This window comes from Falco naumanni, chromosome 7 (genome assembly GCF_017639655.2).
Source record: "Falco naumanni isolate bFalNau1 chromosome 7, bFalNau1.pat, whole genome shotgun sequence".
Taxonomy (NCBI): Eukaryota; Metazoa; Chordata; class Aves; order Falconiformes; family Falconidae; genus Falco; species Falco naumanni.
The window spans coordinates 4,659,002-4,678,864 of NC_054060.1; the positions used below are offsets into that span (position 1 = coordinate 4,659,002).

The 19,863-nt window shown below is 51.1% G+C and overlaps 1 protein-coding gene across 2 annotated transcripts in view; it reads left to right on the forward strand.

Moving 5' to 3' along the window:
- The window catches only part of ITGA11 (integrin subunit alpha 11), a 52,934-nt gene extending 33,121 nt beyond the window's left edge, over window positions 1-19,813 (forward strand). Inside the window, exons 14-30 of one of the 2 annotated variants that reach the window (XM_040600713.1) lie at window positions 62-265; window positions 737-867; window positions 1,561-1,727; window positions 3,017-3,159; window positions 4,325-4,435; window positions 4,669-4,754; window positions 6,098-6,305; window positions 8,016-8,114; window positions 9,531-9,607; window positions 10,297-10,386; window positions 11,706-11,796; window positions 11,935-12,048; window positions 12,867-12,953; window positions 13,199-13,309; window positions 13,731-13,826; window positions 14,203-14,316; window positions 18,613-19,813. In XM_040600713.1, coding sequence (XP_040456647.1) covers window positions 62-265; window positions 737-867; window positions 1,561-1,727; window positions 3,017-3,159; window positions 4,325-4,435; window positions 4,669-4,754; window positions 6,098-6,305; window positions 8,016-8,114; window positions 9,531-9,607; window positions 10,297-10,386; window positions 11,706-11,796; window positions 11,935-12,048; window positions 12,867-12,953; window positions 13,199-13,309; window positions 13,731-13,826; window positions 14,203-14,316; window positions 18,613-18,627 — 1,944 coding nt within the window. In that variant the 3' untranslated portion in view covers window positions 18,628-19,813. Of the gene's footprint in view, window positions 1-61; window positions 266-736; window positions 868-1,560; window positions 1,728-3,016; window positions 3,160-4,324; window positions 4,436-4,668; window positions 4,755-6,097; window positions 6,306-8,015; window positions 8,115-9,530; window positions 9,608-10,296; window positions 10,387-11,705; window positions 11,797-11,934; window positions 12,049-12,866; window positions 12,954-13,198; window positions 13,310-13,730; window positions 13,827-14,202; window positions 14,317-14,580; window positions 15,566-18,612 lie in introns of those variants that run through there. The other variant, XM_040600712.1, reaches the window with a different exon arrangement.
- Window positions 19,814-19,863: the final 50 nt, after the last annotated feature.

Consider the following 19,863-nt stretch of genomic DNA (forward strand, 5'->3'; position numbering starts at 1 on the left):
TTTTTTTGTTTGTTTGTTTGTTTGTTTGTTTTTTGCCTTCTCTCTTTGGCTGGGCTGGCAGAACCGCTTTGTTTCCAGCGGTGCCCTCGTCGATCTGCAGAGCTACCAGAACTCCCGCTTTGGCTCCTGCATCGCCGCCGTGCCCGACCTCAACCAGGACTCCTACAATGACCTCGTTGTTGGGGCACCTTTGGAGGATGAGCACCAAGGAGCGATATACATCTTCCTCGGCTTCAAAGAGACTGTCGTGAAGAAGTACAAGCAGGTATGGCTCCTGGGTGCTTTGGTTGTCCTCATCCTTCATCAGAATAAATAACATGTGTGCTCATTTTAAGGACTGATAGAGCACAATAAATTCACACACGCCATTGCATTGTTAATTATTATTGCCAGACGTTTTCTATTGTGAGCGGTCCAAGACAAAGCAAACATAAGGTACAGAAAACATGCTTGAAATTAGGGGCAATGCCTAGCGTTCGGTGCAATGGATTGCTATAGATAAAATATTTCTCTCACTTGTGAGAAATAGTAGATATGTGAAGCAAACTCAGCAGAAATGTCTGGGTGGTGGCTCTGAAGAGAAACTGCTCTCATTCCCTGGAAAATTGTTTGGTGCAATTGCTTGGAAAGGGGCATCTCCAGTAGCGTGCTGGAGCTCAGCATGGCAAACCCCTCCTCTGCAGGCAGGGATGATCCTGATGGAAACCAGCTTGGATTTTTCTTCTTTGCTTTCTAGCGGATAGCAGCTGCGGACCTTGCACCGGGCTTGATGTATTTCGGATGCAGCATCCACGGACAACTGGACCTGAACGAAGACGGGCTCATAGACTTGGCCGTCGGCTCCCTGGGGAACGCCGTGCTGTTGTGGTTAGCTGTATCTCACTTGGCACTCTCCTCTGCCTGAACCTCATTGCAACATGCTGACATTTTTCGAGGGAAAACTGATCTCCCCACAACCTGAACCATCTTTCCACAATGACAACCCTCTGTCTGGCAGGGCAGTGGGATTTCAGTGCTGTTGGGCCCTAGAAGGATGTCAGAGTTGGTTTTGTGTTTAATTTCATCATAAATTCCCCAGGAGTTTCAAACAAGCTAAGTGATTTGTGGTGATTTGCCCAGGCTCCCTTTGGTCTTATTTAACAAGAACAGTTTGGTATTTTCAAATATTGATTAATGTTTGGAAGGTCCCTTGAGGCTGTTAGAATGGAGGGTAGCTGCACCCAGCAGAGGTGGGCCACCCTGGGGTCTGCCTTGGAAAGTGCTACACACATGCAAGGGGCCAAATCTTGCTCTTGGTGCTGAGCTACTTCACTGGCATAAGCAGGAGGCAAATAAGTGCAAGAGATTTGATTTTCAAATGCTACATAGATGAGATGAGAGTAGAGCAGCATGTTGTGGTGGCCTTTGGTTTTCCTCAGCACCTTCTTGATGTTGAGAAAAAGTGTGAAAAAGATGTGGAAAGGGCGGATCTGGAGGTGTGGAAGACTTTTGCAGGATGCTGCAGATGTGTGTGGGCATCCTGCACCGCAGCACATCTCTTGACCCTTGCTTGCCCCGCAGGTCCCGCAGCGTGGTCCAGATCAATGCCAGCATCCGCTTCGAGCCCTCCAAAATCAACATCTTCACCAAGGACTGCAAGCGGAACGGGAAGGATGCCACCTGCATGTCAGCCTTCATCTGCTTCACTGCCGTCTTCCTCTCAGCTCACTTCCAGACAGCCAGCGTCGGTAAGTGACGTGGCTGCTCGCGTGACAAAAAGCCCAATTCGTGCGTTGTTTAGGTCTCCAGCCCCGAGGGAGCACCCAGCTTCTGGCAAGGAAAACCATCCAGGAGCGTGGCATGTCTGGAGGAGTGCACATTGCCATCTGCCACATCCCTTTTTACCCACAAATTTGTCCCTGTCATGGCTGATAGAGCAGGGACGGTTAAACGGTGCCAAGAAATATCCCAAGGATACAGCCTTACCCATCTTTAACCCCTTCTCTCACCTACACCCTGGGTCTGGGCCCTCCCACAGCTTGCCTTGCCATGGCACGTGTGACAGGGATGTCACCACTACCTCGCCAGCCAGCAGGACAGGAGAGGATGTGCTCGGACCACGTCCCGCAGAGCTTGTCCATCCTCCCCGCTGCAGCAGCAGGACACATCTGCCAACCATATGTTTCCCTAACATCCCAGGGAATCTCTGTGAAGTTACTGGCCAGCTCTGCTATTAAACCCTTGCATGTTGCTGTGACCTCAAGTCTACTGGGCAGATGCCCGTGACTCAGCTGGAGTGGGGGGAAACAACAGAGGCTCAGCCCTCTGCAACCCGGCAGCAAACACTGTCAAAGGAAAACTGGGTCCTGAGCAAAGCCAAAGGAAAAGCTCCCATCCCCTAGAGCAAGAATTTGGGGTTTGTACTATTGAATCCAGTGTCTTCCTCTTAACTGCTGTCTTTGCGGAGCTTGCAGGATAAAAACTGAGTGCAGCTTCCTATATTTATTTAATTTTACACTTATTTCTACCCAGAAGAGCCACCTCATGGATGCTGTATGAAGGGGTCTGATGTTTGCTCTTGGCTTACGCATGTTTTGCATCACACTGGTGTAGGGGGTGCAAATCCCACCCTGTTTGGGGCTAGGCTGGGGACCTTTGGGGTTTTTTTGACAGTGCTGCAGGAAGCAAACAATCTCCAGTAAAGCCTGTAGGAGAGGTGGGTGCTCCAGGGTATGATGCCTCCAGAATTGGTACAGACCAGCATGTGAATATATGGGGCGAATAGTTATATATCCCTCTCAGGTTTTACGCGGTGTCTTGTAATAGTGCAATTTTAAAGTTCCTTGTTTGACCTGGAGAGTAGATTCTTTGCTCAACAGAAATGTCTGTTAGAAACAGGCAATGCTAACTAGAACCTGATTTTCCCGATTTTCCCTTAGCATGCTCCCTGCCGCGCTGCTCCTCGCAGGGCCATAGGGGTTTGAGTGCACAAAAGCCTGTTCTTTGACCCGGTGTGACGGCACCCCTCTCCTTCCAGCGCTGCGGTACAATGCCACCATCGACGAGCGCAGGTACACGCCGCGGGCTCACCTGGACGAGAGCGGAGAGCGGCACACGCAGAAGGGGCTGGCGCTGCTTTCCAGGCAGGAGCACTGCGACAGGCTCCAGTTCCACGTCTTGGTGAGTGTGCAGGAGGAGAAGGCTGGGGTCTCCTTCTCTGCCAGCCCCGGGGGTCAGCCAGCTGCCCGAGCGAAGATGGTCTCCACCTTGTGCAAAACAACGATGCACCGGGATGCGGTCGGAGGAGCCTCGGTGGCTTCACAGGTCTGGAAACGGGCCTCACCCCCCCGCCTGCATTTCTTCACGCTGGGTTTGATGTGGTCCAGGGATGGAGCTGCTGGCACACGGCAGCTGCTGGGTCCCCAAGCGCTGATTTCACTGCAGCCCCAGCTTGCGCTGTGTTCCTTTCCACGAGCCGCTAACCATGCCCTCGGGAAGGGCGTGCACTCCTGAGTCAGGCTGGTCCTCCTGCTCCAAAATTGGTAAAAACTCTTTTTTTTTTTTTCCATTTGGAACCAAATGCTTCCATGCCAGTCCCCAATGCTCTCACCCTCTGCACCCCTCTAATCATCAGGGTCCCTCTCCTCGGGTGCAGGAGCCGGTGAAACTCTCTGCATCACTTGCAGGGAACAGCTGATGCACGAACCTGGCCAAAATCAAACATTCCCAGTGAATGATGAGAATATTGCTGAGGCCAGGGAGGGCCGAGCTGCCAGACTGGCCCAGCCCCAAGCCCCAGCCTGAACCGCCGTGAACTTCTGGGAAATTCCAGTCTGGAGCTAGAGACAGAGCTTGTGATTTAGCCCAAGAAGCACCTCACTTCAGAGCATCCGACTGCACCCTGTGCAGCTGGGGCAGCGCACGGCAAGAGCCCACGGAGCTGCAGGAAAGGTGCAGGTTCATCACCAGCCGTGCAAGCCCTGGGTAAGGGTTGCAGGACAGCTCTGTCCCTGCTGGGGACAGCCCTCCCTGGAGCATCCACCTTCCAGAGCCAGCATCTCCAAGATGAAACAGTTCTAGCATCAGCAGACATGTACCTGTGGACAGGTGTTGAGCAGCACCGATGAGCTCGCGTTGTCCCTGTCCCTAAGTGAGGGTTAGCTGGTGAGACAGGGCGATTACACACAATGTCCCAGATTGCAAAGCTTTTATTTCACATATTCAATAATTTATTTCATATATTCAATAATCACACGTGCCTGTAACTGCCTTATCTTGCTCTCTGATGGTGCCTCTCCAAAGCAGGAGCCTTGTCCTTCTCAACGATGCTTTCTGTCTGCCGCAGGACACAGCTGACTATATTAAACCAGTGACGTTCTCCATCGACTATGAGCTGGAGCACCCGGAGAACGGCCCCATGCTGGATGATGGCTGGCCCACCTCCCTCAAGGTCTCGGTAGGTAGCAGCACCAACATCCCAGGGTGCCTTTTATCAGGCACTTGGTCAGCAGATTAATCTCTGGATGTATCATTTGCTGCTTTGTCTCGGGGCTGTAAACCCTGATCCCTCCCATGATCACAATGTGTTTGGCACTTGCTGCAGCCTGGGATCACCACCTGTGTCTCTTCTCCTTGGAGTACAACCTGGGGCACAAATCATCACCAGGTGGCTCTTGTTGTCTCCCTCAGGTCCCTTTCTGGAACGGGTGCAATGAGGATGAGCACTGTGTCCCTGATCTTGTCCTGGATGCCAAAAGCGATGTGCCCAGTGCCATGTGAGTAGGTCACTCAGAGCATCCTCCCAACCACTATCACAAACTAGGGAGGGTTTGAAACCCAGCCCCAACCCATGCTCCATAGATTTTGGCATGGTCCTTCATCCAACACCACCAAGAGGTGCTCCTCAGCCCCCCTGCTCGCAGTGGGTCTCCGAGCCTCTGCCTGCTCCCTGCCTGGAACACACCAGTGGTTTTTCAGGGAATCCACAAAACAACTAATATTTCATGCCATAGCGATGATCTCCAGGGAGAAAAATCAGTAAATGACAGGAGAGTGGGGGAATAAATGCAAGGCTGGCATTGCCCACTTGGCAACTACAGGCTTGACTCACACAGCAGAAATAATTGTATGCTACATCTCATTGCCTAAAGAGCTTTTAAAGGTTATCCCAGGAGCATAGGAGCCTGAACCTCCATCAACAGCAGTGGGCCCTGGACCAAGCTGATGGCCCATGCTGCTACCTGGGGATTACTTGTATCCCATAATTCCGCATTTATTTCTCTGTCTCCTGTAAAAGCTCTTGGTCTTGAGGCTGTGACCCGGGGCTCGACCAAGATGGGGTCTGGGACCCCCACGGCTGCGTTGCGGGAGCTGGAAGTGAGCTGTAGGGTAGGGATTACGTATGGATCTTATGGGCTAGAGTCCTACACATACCCATGAGCAGATGCTGTGGTGTCTACTGGGGCGTCAGACCTCTAATTTTGTTCCTCCTGAAGCCTGTGGAGCTTTCCCAACAGCATCGGTGGGAACTGGATTGTGCCCTGAAAGAGCAGCTGATACAGAGGTGATTTCTGCTGAGAAATGTGCCATTTTTCTGCCACTTTTGAGGTGATTTGTTGGAATAGAGCTATTCCTTTCAACTGGCACCCTGGTTGCCCTGCCGTTAGAGGCAGAAGGTGGTTCTGGATGTGGCACCATCCTACATTTTCCTTTCCTTTCTTATTTTTCATAAAGAAAACAAATGAACACCCATCAAGTCTGCAAAAGCAGATGTTGCTGCCATTGCAGAGTCTGCTGGTAAACTTGCCGGCAGCGAGATCTTACCCAGGCTGAAACTAAAACCTTTGCTAACAGTATGGGATCTGGCTTTTCCTTACATCCCAGCGGTAGTAAAAGCTCCTAACTGGGTTTGAGCAAGCTTGGTACCGTTAGCTCACAAGCAAAATGATGGCTCACAGGAGGAATTTGTGACTCCTCTTTCCGTAGCAGCGCAGCGCGACGGAGGGCGAGCAGGGATTTCCATGCACTACCCTGTGCACCGTGCGCGTAAAACTCCTGGGCTGGGTCTTGGTGCGGTGCTGCAGGCGGCGCTTGCCTGCACCGCTCCCTCCTCTTGCAGGGACTACTGCCGGCGGGCTCTGCGGAGGGCAGTGCCCGACTGCTCTGCCTTCACCCTCTCCTTCGACGCCTCCATCTTCGTCATCGAGAGCAGCAGGAGGAGGGTGGCCGTGGAGGCGGTGCTGGAGAACCGAGGCGAGAACGCTTACAGCACGGTCCTCAACATCTCCTTCTCCAGAAACCTCCAGTTCGCCAGCTTGATCCCCAAGGTGAGGCTGCCGGGGCAGATCCAGGGCTTCCCAAAGGCACTGCTAATCCTGGCCGGATGAGAAAGCTGTGTCCTAAACCAGAGCCCAAAAATGTCTCCATCCCTCATAAATCAGACATGTTTATGGGCTCAGTTTCTAAGCGTTTTACAGCCCTTTCAGCTCTTTATTTTGGAAGTATAAAAATGTTTGAATTTTAAGAGCCTCTAAGAAGGTCAAATGCAGATGAAATTGTTTCCCTCTTTATTTTTCTACTCCAATAGTTTAAAAATACTTGTTTCACATTGCCAAGTTTCCGTCAGGGATGAATTTTTGCAGCTGAGATACAACTCCTGGAAGTAAGGGCTGATAACGGGAACACTGCCGCAGCTCAGCATCCAGCCAGGTGATGCTACTTCCTACAGCTGTCCCCTGGATGAGGCTTTCGTGCCCCTTCCACTCCCACCCTCCCCAGTATTTCCCCCCTACCAATCGCTCAGTCTCAGTATGGCTTCTCCCTTTTCCCAGTGAGGTTTGGGAAATATGCTGATGCTGCTGAGCCCTCCCTCACCCCCCCAATGACTTTATACCCGCCCGCAGATCCCATGTCCTGCGTTTATTTTTCTACAAGCCATGCCAAGGGAAAATTGTGGGGCACGTTGCCCACAAAATTTTAAAAAATGCGTTTTCTGAGAGATTACTCCAAATTAAGTGAAGGGGTAAAACCCTAAGGTGCTAGGTAGCAAGAACACACCACGCAGCAATGGCTGCAGGAAATTTTTGTAGCTGGTTATAGAAGCATCACTGCTGAGGGGGTCCTGGCTGTTGCTTCTTATAAATAAGCAAATTGCCAACCGGAGGGGATGGATGTTTGTGTCAGAGGCTTTACAGAGACTCAAATAAAAAGCAACCATGGCCCCAGAAAGTCCATAATCTGAGCAGATGAGTGGGAGAAAGCTCCGGGCTGTTGCTGATGGCTGTCAGGGCATTTTTGCCTGCCACTGGTGCTGAGATGTCTCAGCTCCTGGGTAGGATTTGTCTGATGGCAGCAGCTTGAACCGAGACATTTGTGGGGTCTAACACAGGGCCAAAAATCAGAATAGCTCATCGTCTCATGGTGAGGATGGATACATACATAGCCTGCATACAACCAGGCTACAACCTCTTGTAGGGTTGCTACAGCTTGGCAGTGGAGGAGGCGGAGCAGGGTTGGTGTCCCATCCCACCCCAGCCTGTGCTTGGACATCACTCCTGTGATGGGCAGGAGCTTCCCCAGCCTGGCTGGTGAACTGGAAAGTCTTCAAGCAGCAGGAACGTATTTGTTAAGACAAGGAGATTAATAGTGCTGCTTAGCTGGTGGCTGTGCAGAATAATAGCTCATGTTATCTCTTGATGTTTCCCTGTGACTCCTCATCACAGGAAAATATTCTTCTTCCCAATTACAGTGCCAAGAATAGTCAGGTTCATTCATTCACTGCTTTAGTTAGAATTCTAAAGAGGATTTAAATCAGAAAGCTGGAAGATGCTTGCTAGAAATGCCCCTTTTCGGGAATGACCCTAGAAATTCAGCTGCGTGGGAAGGATTCCCAGCCTGCAGCAAGAGGGGTGGGTTGGTGGTTTTTTCCAAGAGTTAAAGCCTGTTTTGAGCCCCACGGGTGTGTTTGCTGCTTTCACAAAGAGCCGGGTCACAGGGCTCGTGCCCAGTGTCATGGATACTTCACGTCCCACTTTTAGGATGACACGGACATCAACATCGACTGCATGACTGAAGACAAGCACCCCAACAAGAGAGTGTGCAACGTGAGCTACCCGTTCTTCCGAGCCAAGGCCAAGGTAAAGCTGTTCCCTCCTGCCCAAGTGAGGCTTCACCCACGGGGCAGGAGCCCTCTGCCCCCAGCATGGCCAGGGGCCTGCATCCATCGGTCTCCAGGCTGGGTGGGTTGGAAGGGATTTTTAAAGATAAACATTTCTTCCCTTTCTCTGTCCATTGCTGTTGTTTGAAACGTGTGTTAGGGGAGTCAGGATGGGTAGGACGCTGCCTTGATGCTAGGAGAGCACCAAAATCAAACCCAGCTCCTCCGAGTCAAAGAATTTGATTCCAGTCCTTTGGAGCAATTTACTGTTGGCTTCAAACCACTGATAGGAACTCCCTCAAGCTCCTTCCTCAGAGGATGAGGTGCATTTCCCTATCTGAGAGGTTTTCCTTGCTGTGAACACCCAGGGTCCCTCCAGATCCTCCTCTGAGCCTGCCCAAGCCCCCTTGAGTTGGCAGCATTCTCTGAACTGCAGTTCACAGCACTTGGGGTAAGCCCAGGTCCAGCGAGCATCATTTTTATGTGCCATCAAACCCTTTGCAAATGTTACACACAGCATTAAGGTGGGGAAGACAAAGCGAGGAGATGCTGCTCTCTGCGGTCACTGGGGCTCCGTGTGAGATCCCACCTGCCTGTCCTGCACCCATGTGGGAAAAGGGGCCGGTACAAGTGGCATCTAAAGATAAAATCTTTCCAACCCCTGTATCTGTCTGAAGCCTTTCCTTGTCAGAAGCTTGATAATGATGGATGAGCTCCAAGCACCTCGCTAGGCTTTAAAGCTCCCCAAAAAAGCCCTCTCGGATGCCTGTGGCTGTACAAAGAGCGCAGCAGCCCGACTCCCCATGACCTACGGGGGCTGAGAATGCATCTGCGTGGCATCAGGTAGTCCAGGTCCTGCCAAAACAAAGACAAGCTGGAAATGGAAATTTGGCCCAAGAGCAGCAGGAGTTTTAATATTATACTCAGCTGTGCAGTCCCAGACAGTTTGAGGTCATTGCCACAGCTCCTGCAGATGTGACATTTATCACATTTTATTGTTGTTGGCCTCTCTCCGGCTGCCTTCCCCTGCCAGCCGACCCCGTGCCGCAGAGGGGAGCGGGTGGCCTCTCGCTGCAGGTCCCCTGGGGGGGTTCTCTTCCAAAGGGGGGCTGCTGGCTTCTCCAATCTCGGAGCAAAAAAAATGCAGCGTGCAGGGCTGAGGGAGAGCAAATCCTGCAAATCCCCCTGAGGGAGAGCAAATCCTGCAAATCCCCAGTGCGGCCTCTTCTCTCCCTGGAAAGCCGAGGCTCTGCCCAAAGCCCGGCAGCATCTCCCAGCGGGATAAGGGGGGTGCTCTCATCTGCACAGCCCCCACACTGGCTCCTGGCTGGCACTTGGGGTTGGGTGGGGTTTTTTCCCCCTAATGTTTTCTCCAACCTGTTTCCAACCACCGCAGGTAGCTTTTCGCCTGGATTTTGAATTCAGCAAGTCAATTTTCCTTCCAAGCATGGAGATCTACTTGATCGCCAACAGGTTACTGGTTGCTTTCTCCCTTGCATGTGTTTGTCAGGTCAGCGGGATGCTGCCTGCTTGCGCTGCTTTCCTTCTTCCATAGCCAGAGGTGATGCTGGAGGCTTTGCTCGGGGAACAACCACAGGGAAACCTGATTGCCATGGGTTATTACAGAGTGTGTGGCCCTGTAGTCACAGACCAAGCTAGTCTTAATTACCTGTATATTTAAATCCATCATTTTTCTGTATATTGGAGGCTGTGCAGGCTCTGCGCTGAGCAGGGAGCCACTGCTGCTTTCTCACCCACCTTCACAGCTGCAAATACCCCCGCAAAAATATCTCCTAACAGCTTTGCAAAATTCTCTTCGCTCACTTGCCCTGCTCAGGTAAAGTTTCCTGACAGCCAAGTGAACTCTCATTAGGCTTTTTTTATTATTATTATTTCCATCAACTATCAGGGCAGACAAGGGTTCGCTCTGCTGGGGCTACTGCACTGCTTTAAGGCTGCTGGGCATGAAACCTCTCCAAATTATCTACTTTTACGGCCTCGGGCTAAGAAAAGTTACAGAATAAAATTGCTTCTCTTTACACTTGGGCCAAAAGCAAAAGTTCAGCCCTTCCCCACCTGCTTCCTACAACACCCCCCCTCAATAAAACCCAGAGGGGAGCCAGCTCCTGCCTCATCCCCCGCTTGCCCCACTGCTATTTCAGTGACAGCGAGGAGAAGGAGAGCACCAAGGAGGACAACTTTGCCCACCTGAATTTTCAGCTGAAGTACGAAGCTGACCTGCTCTTCACCAGGTGCGTGTTTTGGAAGGGGATGCAGCTCACGGCAGAGACACAGCTTGCAGGGTAAAGCACTGCCAGCCCCATGGGAGCTGCATTCAAACAGAGCCCAGTGCAAACTGGCCTTAAATTTGGGGAATTTGTTTAGAAAAGGGACTGAAGGAGCCATAAAATCAGGGGCATATGGCTCAGTGGGTCCTTATAAAAATCAACAGCAAGGAGCAATGAGGTGTTGTGCTTTCATACTCTTTAAATGCACAAGTGTTATTAAATAGGTGTGAGGGCAATTATTTTTTTTTAAGGGGAAAAAGTACTTACTGTAGGTAAAAATGCTCATAATGTGTTAGTAGCCAGTGTCTGGGCCGGCAGCCATCCCACTAAAAATCCTCTCACCAGAAGCTCACTGAGGGATGTGTGCGGAAGGGTTTGGGCAGCAACAGTAACAAAAGCCGAGAGCATCCTCGGTCCAAGGAGAGCAGGGAGCTAAGGTGCAGGTTTATTTATTTATTTTATTTATTTATTTATCAGCTTAATAAATTATTTATTTTATATAATTTATTAAGCTGATTATAAGAAAAAACGCGAATCCCAGAAGCACATTCCCCAGCACCGCTGGCTGTAATTCTTAGCAGATTTTTGAGACCTTCCGTCATTTTATTTATTTTTTTACACTAGAGGCAGTGGGGCACTGAAGATAAAACCACTTTAAAGCTCACAATTTACGGGGAGCGAGGGGATTCTGAATTTAACAAATATTAGAATCACCCTTACGGGAGAAGGGAGAACTTGGAGAAAAAGTAATTTAAAAAAAAATTTCAAATTGGGGCACCTTGGGGGGAAAAAAGGGGGAAATTATTTCAAAGAGTTTTGGGGGGTTTGGGCCATGTGCCCTGTGTCATGGGACCAGCAAGAACGCATCCCATCGCACGGGCTCCCATGGGCACCCACCGAAGCTCCTGGCTCCTTCCCCTCCTCTCCAGCTGCGAAACAGAGACATGATTTACCTCCTCTGATTTACACAGGACACTCAAACCTCCAGCCAGGGTCTTGGATGTCTCTGTTATATTAAAAAGGCAAGAAAATTTCTACAAAGAAAGGGAAAATACTGCAGAAGCAGAACAGCAGGAAAATCCCCCACCTTCTTTTTGCACAAGGTGGAGGCGGGCAATGGTTTCCACCCAAACCAGGGACAGACAGCCCACAAGAGTCCTCTCGTGGGGAATCTGCCTGTGGAGGGGCTGGGGCTGCCCAGCTGGGGCAGCTGGGCACAGGCTGCTTCATGCTCTGTTTGCTCTGAAACCAACTCGTGACTTGTCGTCCTCTTGTCATGACAGAGCGTCGAGCTTGGACTACTATGAAATCAGGTCGAACAGCTCCCTGGAGAGATACGACAGCATTGGCCCCCCTTTTCATTGCACCTTCAAGGTAAGGAGGGGGTTTCAAACCTGCTGAGGGATGCCCCAAGTGCCACCTTTGAGGTGGGATGTGCCATGGTCACCCTGCTCGTCCCCATCCCGTAGGATGCCAGCACCCCCGGCACATCCCTGTCCTCTGCCCCCACAGCTGCAGAACCTGGGCTTCTTCCCTGTGGAGGGGGTGACCATCAAGCTCACCATCCCCGTGGCCACTCGGACAGGCAACCGCCTCCTGCTCCTGACTGAATTCGTGGTGGACCAGGTAGGAGGGGGTTTCATCCCAATTAAGCACATATGGGTCCCTTCTGCACTAGGGATGGGGCCGGAGACACCCCAGGGCAGGTCACCCCATCCTTCTGCACCACCACCCCTGCTCACACCTGCACGGACAGCCTTGGCTTATCCCCAGGCTTCTCCCTTTTGCATTTGCTTGACTGGAAACACGGAAAATGGTAGCAGCCAAAGGGTTTGGTCCAAATCCTTCTCCCAGCTTGACCTCTCTCCAGTGCACCATGAACTCTCGAGGATCTTGAAAGCATTAGCTGTGCCCGGGGTGAACTGCAGGTTTAAGCAACCATAAAAGTGGTGAGAGGGCTGGCAGCAGACCCCAGGGCACCCCGAGCCCCCCGCTGCCCCTGCAGCCGGGCAGGACGCACGTGCTGGCGATGGAAAGAGCCCGGCACAGGAGGTGGTGTGTTTACAGATGGTTTTGGCTTCAGTGGAAGCGTTTTGTATTACAGCTCTGACAAAGTCCCCGTGTCACCTGTGACACCCCAGCACGTGGCTGGCACCCTGCACCAGGCTCTCTGCCAGGCTGATTTTTGCTAGGAAGAAGCACAATTAATTAAAGTAGGATGCTGGGCTCCTTTTGGGCTGGGACCTCCTCCAGCCCTGTGATGCAGCAGTAGCAGCAGCATCCCACAGTAACCCCAGCTCTGTCCCTAGACTCACCAAAGCCTGGGGGGGTGCCAGGGTCCCCCTGCTTCCACCAGGATGAGTGCCGTGGACAGGGCAGGATGGGGGGACGTGGCCACCGTGGTTCCTGTCCCCATGCTCAGAGCCCATCGACCTTTCCCACAGGAGAACACGACCTGCAACATCTGGGGAAACACCACTGACTACCAGAGGACGCCCACTGCGGAGGACCTCTCCCGCACCCCCCTCCTGGTACGCACCTCCGTGGGCCTGATCCTGGCCCCAGGTTAAGCCCTGCTGCCCCAGGCAGCCGCCAAACCAGGGAGAAAGCCCTCGGGATGGGGATACCCTGTGGCCACGGGGGAGGGCTGGTGCATGGCCCCTCTGATGGGATGTGGCTCTCGCTCCCCTCGGTGTGTGCCGGAGGAGAAGCCCAGAGGGTTTTTATCCCCTTTTCAGCAGCGATGGTCCCACACCACAAACTTCTCCCCTTGCAGAACCACAGCAACTCTGACATCATTTCCATCGACTGCAATGTGAAATTAGCCCCCAACGAGGAGATGAACTTGCACTTGCGTGGCAATCTGTGGATGAAGTCTCTGAAAGCAGTAAGTCCTTCCAAAGTAGACATGCAGCTTTTGAAGCAAAATTCCCCAAAGGAGCCCTCACGCCACAAAAATGTGTTATGTTTTGTTTTGTTTATCCTCTCCTGCAATTGCCTTTCCTCCCAGGAAGCCCGGACAGCTGTGGGGTGATTTTTGTTTTCAAAGCCAACTTATTTTATTGGTGTGTGCACCCAACATCCCACACAGCACCGCATCGTGAGGAATTTAATCCCAAGCAGTTCTTTTTGCTGCAATTTAGCCACACTCCTGACTTGTTCTGCATTGTCCTCCCCCACAGCTGCAGCATCTGCGCCACAAATGCAAATCTGAAGCGGGAGGGAGTAAACCCAGGGTGGGGGCACCCAGCCAGGGTGCAGGGTCTTCTTTCATGTCTGATGCTCACGTCCAGCATCTCTTCATGCAGCTGAAGTTCAAGTCACTGAAGCTCACCATGAACGCTGCTCTCCAGCGACGCTTCGGGAGCCCCTTCATCTTCCGTGAGGAGGACCCCAGTCGCCAGGTGAGCCTCCAGGCATGACTGTCCCACATGGACCTGGGCAGCTTTGAGGATGCTGGAAAACCCTGCGGCCAGCAGAAGGGCTGGAGCGACCCACAGCAGGCACCCAGCTCTGCAGAGCCCAGAGCACCTTGGTGCAGCTGTGGCCAGAGCCAAGCAGCTCCAGTCCTGGCAACACTGGATTCAGCAGAGATAAACCTGAGCCAAAGCACTTCTGCGTGGTGGTTGGGGGGGTGCATCATCTCCCAGCAGCTCCAGCATCCTCCCAAAGGAGGGGATGCTCAGCATGCCCGCCATCCTGCCCCCAGCCTCTCCATTCCTGCCTGCCCAGCTCTCACATCCAGCAGCAGCAGCGTATTTTGATGTTCTTTCCTTGCAGATAACATTTGAAATCTCCAAGCCGGAGGAGTCGCAGATCCCCATCTGGATCATCCTGGGAAGCACCTTAGGAGGTCTCCTGCTCCTGGCCCTGCTCGTCCTCGCACTCTGGAAGGTGAGCGGCCCTTAAGCTGCACGTGTTGGGGGCTTGGTGGAGACCCCCATGTGTGGAGGGACCCCCTGGCCCCACAGTTCCGCATCCACAGCCCCACTAGCCCCTCAGCATCGCAAAAAGCTCCTCCAACCTCTTTCTGCTTCCTTATTATTTATATTCAGGGTCTAAACCTCCTGGCAATATCCCATTAATAAGACAGACGCTTCCCAGCAATCAGCTGAAGTAATGGTGGGGTTTTCTTGTGTTTCTCTTTAATCCTTACAGCTTGGATTTTTTAAAAGCGGGAGCCGCAGGCGAGCGGCGGAGCGGGAGCGGAGTGCCCAGGGGCTGGAGTGATGCTGCCGGGGCCGCCGGCTTCCCCACCCCGTGCCCCCTCCCAGCCCCTCACCAGTTACGGAGCAGAGGTTCACCTCGATGCCAAGGGATTTGGGTGCTGAACTTGGGTTTGCATCGAGATGAGTATACCCCTTTGTGTGAAATCACCTAAACAGGTCCAAAAGCCAAAAAACCAAAAAGCCAAAAGAAAACCACCCAACACCTACTCATGGCCCTGTGCCACAGCGAGAGGAGCTTCACACTGGGTTTGCAACGAGGTGGCACTGGTGTGGGGACCGAGCCCTCTAACTTGGGGCAAACCATGGGGCTGCAAAAAAAGAAGAAAAAAATCTTTAAAAAATAATATCCTTAAAAAAAATGAGGACTGCTCATTTCTATGGCTGGGCTGTAGCAAACCCCCAGGCTTTGCTGGCCACGGCTCTCAAACTGCATTCATTCATTAACCGGAGCAATTGGGTGGAGATTTTAATTTGCCTTCTTCTTAATGCACTGAATACAAACGATAGCAAATTAAAGCACCTTAATGCAAATCTCCAGTGTCTGGCTGTACATACTTATTCTAAAAATATGTACCTGTTTAAGCAAAGGAGAAAAAAAAAATTTGAAAAATTTAGAAAAAAAAAAAAATCAAAACCCAGTTTGGAGTGTTTTCTACAAACTGAGCAGTTTCAAAGAGCTTGTGTCCAACAAGGGTCCGCACGTGTATTATAATTGTACATACTCGGTGTCACACGAAACCGGATGATCGGTGCTGTTTGACAAAAATCTTTCTTTTTGCATAACAGAATTATTTATGCTAATATTAATTTTATGGATGAAAAGAAAGCATATGTCTGCTGGATGTGTAATGAAGTTTGTTAAATACTGTCCTAGTATTTTTTAAGGATTAAAAATACAGTATTTTAAAAATTAAGAGCCTCTACTCCCCTTCCATGGCTCGGTGGGGGGCGCAGGAGGCAGCAGATGAGGACAGGGCTCAAACTTTTTCCGCCACTTACTTACTGTGGGATGCAAGGTTTTTGCAGCCTGTTTTTAAAGGGATGATGGCAGGTGGGACGAGCGGCTGGGCATGCAGCCTTTGGGAGCCTGGAGGAAGGCGTGCTGCAGAATCAGTCCCATGCATTGTAGAAAAAGGGGGGCTGGGGGCGGGGAAACCTGATTTTTCATTGCTGGCATCCTCACCTTGAAAGGGAACTGCTCGTGTCAGAGTTTCTGGCTGATTCAGGTTTCAGCTACCCCAGGGGGCCCAGCTGGGGTGCAGGGCTACGCCGGAGAGCCAAAATCCCAGCACATGTACCAGGGTGGGTGCGTGGAGCTCCGCGAGTCCAGGGCAATCCCGCCACCACCAGCACTCCCATGGCCTCAGAGACCACATTTCACAGATTTTTTTTTTTTCTCTTTCTTCATGCTCAACCAATTTTCCTGAGCACTGCTGAAAGCACATAGGCAGGCTGCAGGAGGACTACTGATGGCATCTTTCCAACCTTTTATTGCTAGGAAAAAAATAACTAACTGCTTTCCAAGGCTTTACCCAAAAGCATCTCAGCCCTGGGTGCTATGAAGAGGGTGACTGCTTGTGTGTCCCCGTCCCCCCCCCGAGCCCCCACACGCTCCCTCCCCAGGGTTTACTTACCCACAGCACTGGTTGCAAGGAAAGTACCTGAAGGTCAGTAAGAGCTGGGCAGGATCCTCTGGCGGGGCATCCCCAGGGATGTGGGTGGCGATGGATGACCTCCTGCTGCCGTCCAGCTCCAGAGCCACGTATAAGTGCATACACGTATATGTGTGTGTATATATTTTTAATGTAGACTATCTATATATGTCTCTGTGTGTATATATCCCTCAGCTTCGGGAAGCCAGGCTCACAGGCAAGATGGTGCACCAGCTTGGGGGGGTGTATGTGTGTTTGCATCTGTTTGTGCGTGAATGTGTATCTACATATACATGTATGTATATATACGTGTGGTATATGTATCTAAGTGTGTGTGTGTGTTAGAGAGCGCCTCCAGCTTTGAGAAGCTTGGTCATGGGGCACTGTGCACCAGCTAGAACCTCTGTGCATGTGTGTGTATATACATATATGTATGTGTGTGCATATAAAAAATTGCCTGTATATACATATAGGCATATATATACACATGTGTGCATGTATATGTGTGTACATATATACAAATACATATTCTATACTGTCCATGTACACACACCTCCCAGCCAGCAGCCTCCCAGAGCAGTGGCTGTTGCCCACTGGTACCTGCTGCTGTCCCCTGCCAAGGCGTGGGGCTGTCCCTCTGCCGCAGACAGACAGCTGGCGAGCGACAGCCTCTCTGCCCTCGCAGGAGGGAAAGCTGCACTTCCATTGCCATTCAGCCAAAACACTCCAGGAACACAATCCCAATTTCTCTCTGCAGCGCAGGGAGGACACCCACCCTGTGGGACACAAGCCACAGGCTGCTCCGTACCTAAACTGAGCATCAAAGCATCAGCACTTCCCTGAAAACATAAAGAGGGTTTGAGAACTTGGGTAAAGCTACTTACAATGACAGCTTTTATCAATTTAACTCAAAACAGCACAGGCAAAGCAGTCGAGCTGCTCCACATAGTTCCTTCAGTTCACAACTTTACGCTTGTGCCTGGGGAAGCCTGGGCAAACCGAGCTTTCCAAACCTGCCCCATCTGACCCCACCAACAGGAAGGAGCTCTCGCCATCATCAAAGCTAATAATTCTGCACCTTGACACATCCCAAACAGAGGTGGCACAGCCTCAGGCAGGGCCTGACCCGGCAAACCCTGCTGCAAGCACAGCTGGGATCGGAGCAAGCAGGCGCTGCTGCCACGGGGGACAGGGGGTCCCCGCAGAGCCACGGCTGCACGGCCACCGTTCCCGCACCCAGCTGGCACGGGACACTGTGCAGCAGCAACAGGGCTGGTATGCAATCCCCGCCAAACACAAAATTTGAGTGCAGTTGCTGGAAAAACCTAAGTGACTTGTTTTCACAAAAGAGCTCTCTCTGCTAGGCCAAGTGCTTTCCCCTGCTTGCTGATGCTCTAGGGTAGAGCTGAGCAGTGTTTGCCTCCACAGAGATGCAGAAACCTATGGAATAAATAAGTGAAAAACTCAGATTTTCACACAGCTGCATGATGCCAGCACCACCTAGGGCTCTCATCACTGTCTAAGGACCATAGTTTAAGCGTAGCTGACCCAAAGATAGGAGCATGTCAAATGCCTGCTGCAGCTCCCTCTGTGCACAGTGGCACTGCCCTTCTGCATCTCGATGCATCCCTCTGGACAGAGGGACCAAGACATCGGCAAGGAGAGGGTTTGCTCAGCATCCCACCAAGTGTGGGCTGGCCTCAGCAAGGTATATTTTTAAAAGCTGATCTGCACTCCAACAGCAGCTCCCTGCGCTGAGCCAGCTCTATAAATAGCAGACCACCACCTACGGGCACATACATGCCTCGTCCCTGGCACAGGGGACGTCACACTGCTCCTTTTTCTCAGCAAAAGGAGCACCTGTGGGATTTGTAAGGATTTTTATCAAGAGCTTTAAATAACTCCCACAAAGAGAGCAAGTGCACTCTTTCCGCTTTTCATGCTTGAAAAAGGATTTCCAGACTAAGGAAAGGGAAGGTCCCAGGATGCCAAGAGCTGTGACAGACTTTGCCGCATCCGCAGGCGTGCAGAAACAGGCACCCACCGTTTTTTCCTATCCTTTCACTGCCATAGCGAGGGCGGCAGAACAGCACATCCGTGACGCCACCTTCCTGGGCTGCAGACAAGCAGGAACCCGTCTTCATCAGACACCGGGACAAAGACCAGGGACCACACCTGAGACAGGAGCGGCTTTAGCATCAGCTGCTCCTTCCATAGCACAGATCTTCCCCCTCATTCTAAAGCGCTTTGCAAGCTACTGACACGGAGTTTTATCGCTGCTTCTGGGTAACAGCATCCTCTCTCTTCAGGTCTTCACATATTGAAATCATCCCAGGAACAGCATGAACAAAGCAGACCCTCAGCAAATACCCTGCAACGGAACCAAAAGTGGGAAAGGATCAGAACAAAGCTACAGGAAGGGATGAAGCAGCAGCTTTTCCACAAGAGCACTTGGTGTAACATTTTTTTCTTATTAAAAAAGCAGAATTGTGGGAGGAGCAGCTTCCTTCACCTTATTATTACCTACAGATATTTCAAGCATGTGCACTAGTTCCAGGAACGGTTTTATACAGGTATTTCACAAGAACACAACACGTTAAGATTACTCCATGTCAGAAACAGGTCCTGAGGAAACAAAACACAAACAAAAACCACACAGTGCAAGGAAATACCGTCTCAGTCAATGACACCACAACTCACCATGATTTCCGATCCAGAACACTTTGTTACACAGCGAGCAGTGCAAGTCGCTGCAAGCGGTCAGCCCTCTCCTCTCCTTCCCCCACTCACCCAAGTCAAACAGGCTCAGGGACCCCTGACTCATTTCTAGCTACAGGCACATCACAGATTACAAATGTGCAAGTGTAAAAAGGAACAGCAAGGCATCAGAGCTCTGTTTGAAGCACACAGCACAGTATAACAGAAAACTTTTTTTCTGAAACACATACGCACCAATTCATATACTGGTTTTACTTTAACCAAGTCAGCTACCAGCAACTTTACCAGGTAAATAACAATCATCTGATACGTGGTCTCAAGTTGTTCGAGTTTTGAGTTCAAAGCTTTAGCAGTAACGGACACAATCCCAAAGTGGGAGACTAAAAGCATCCCCCGTTCTTGCAATGAGCCACAGCAACTTAAAACACTTTTTTTGCATTTCCAACAGCCAGGCTAAAAACTGTAAACTCTCAGCAAAATACAAAACTGCAGCTTTCCTGATGACTTCAGATGAACACATCTCAGCACACAGGAGGAAGACATTTAGGGTAACAACTGACAGCAGCACAAACACCCTCCCAACCGTTCGATAGCATCCACTTGTTGCATTAAGGCCCCAAGAGGCTGCATTTGGCTTTGCCACTTTGCCTGACTGCAAGTCATGTTTTTTAGGAGCAGCAGTCCAACCCACCCGAGATACGAGTGACAGACACATTTTTCATTTTAGGAGCTAATTCCTAGCAAAGTCTGCAGCTTAGAAGACACAGTATTTCTAAAGCTTTTCCCTTGAAGGAGACACAACAGCCAGCACCTACAGTACCACACAATCTAAGCAGCACTAT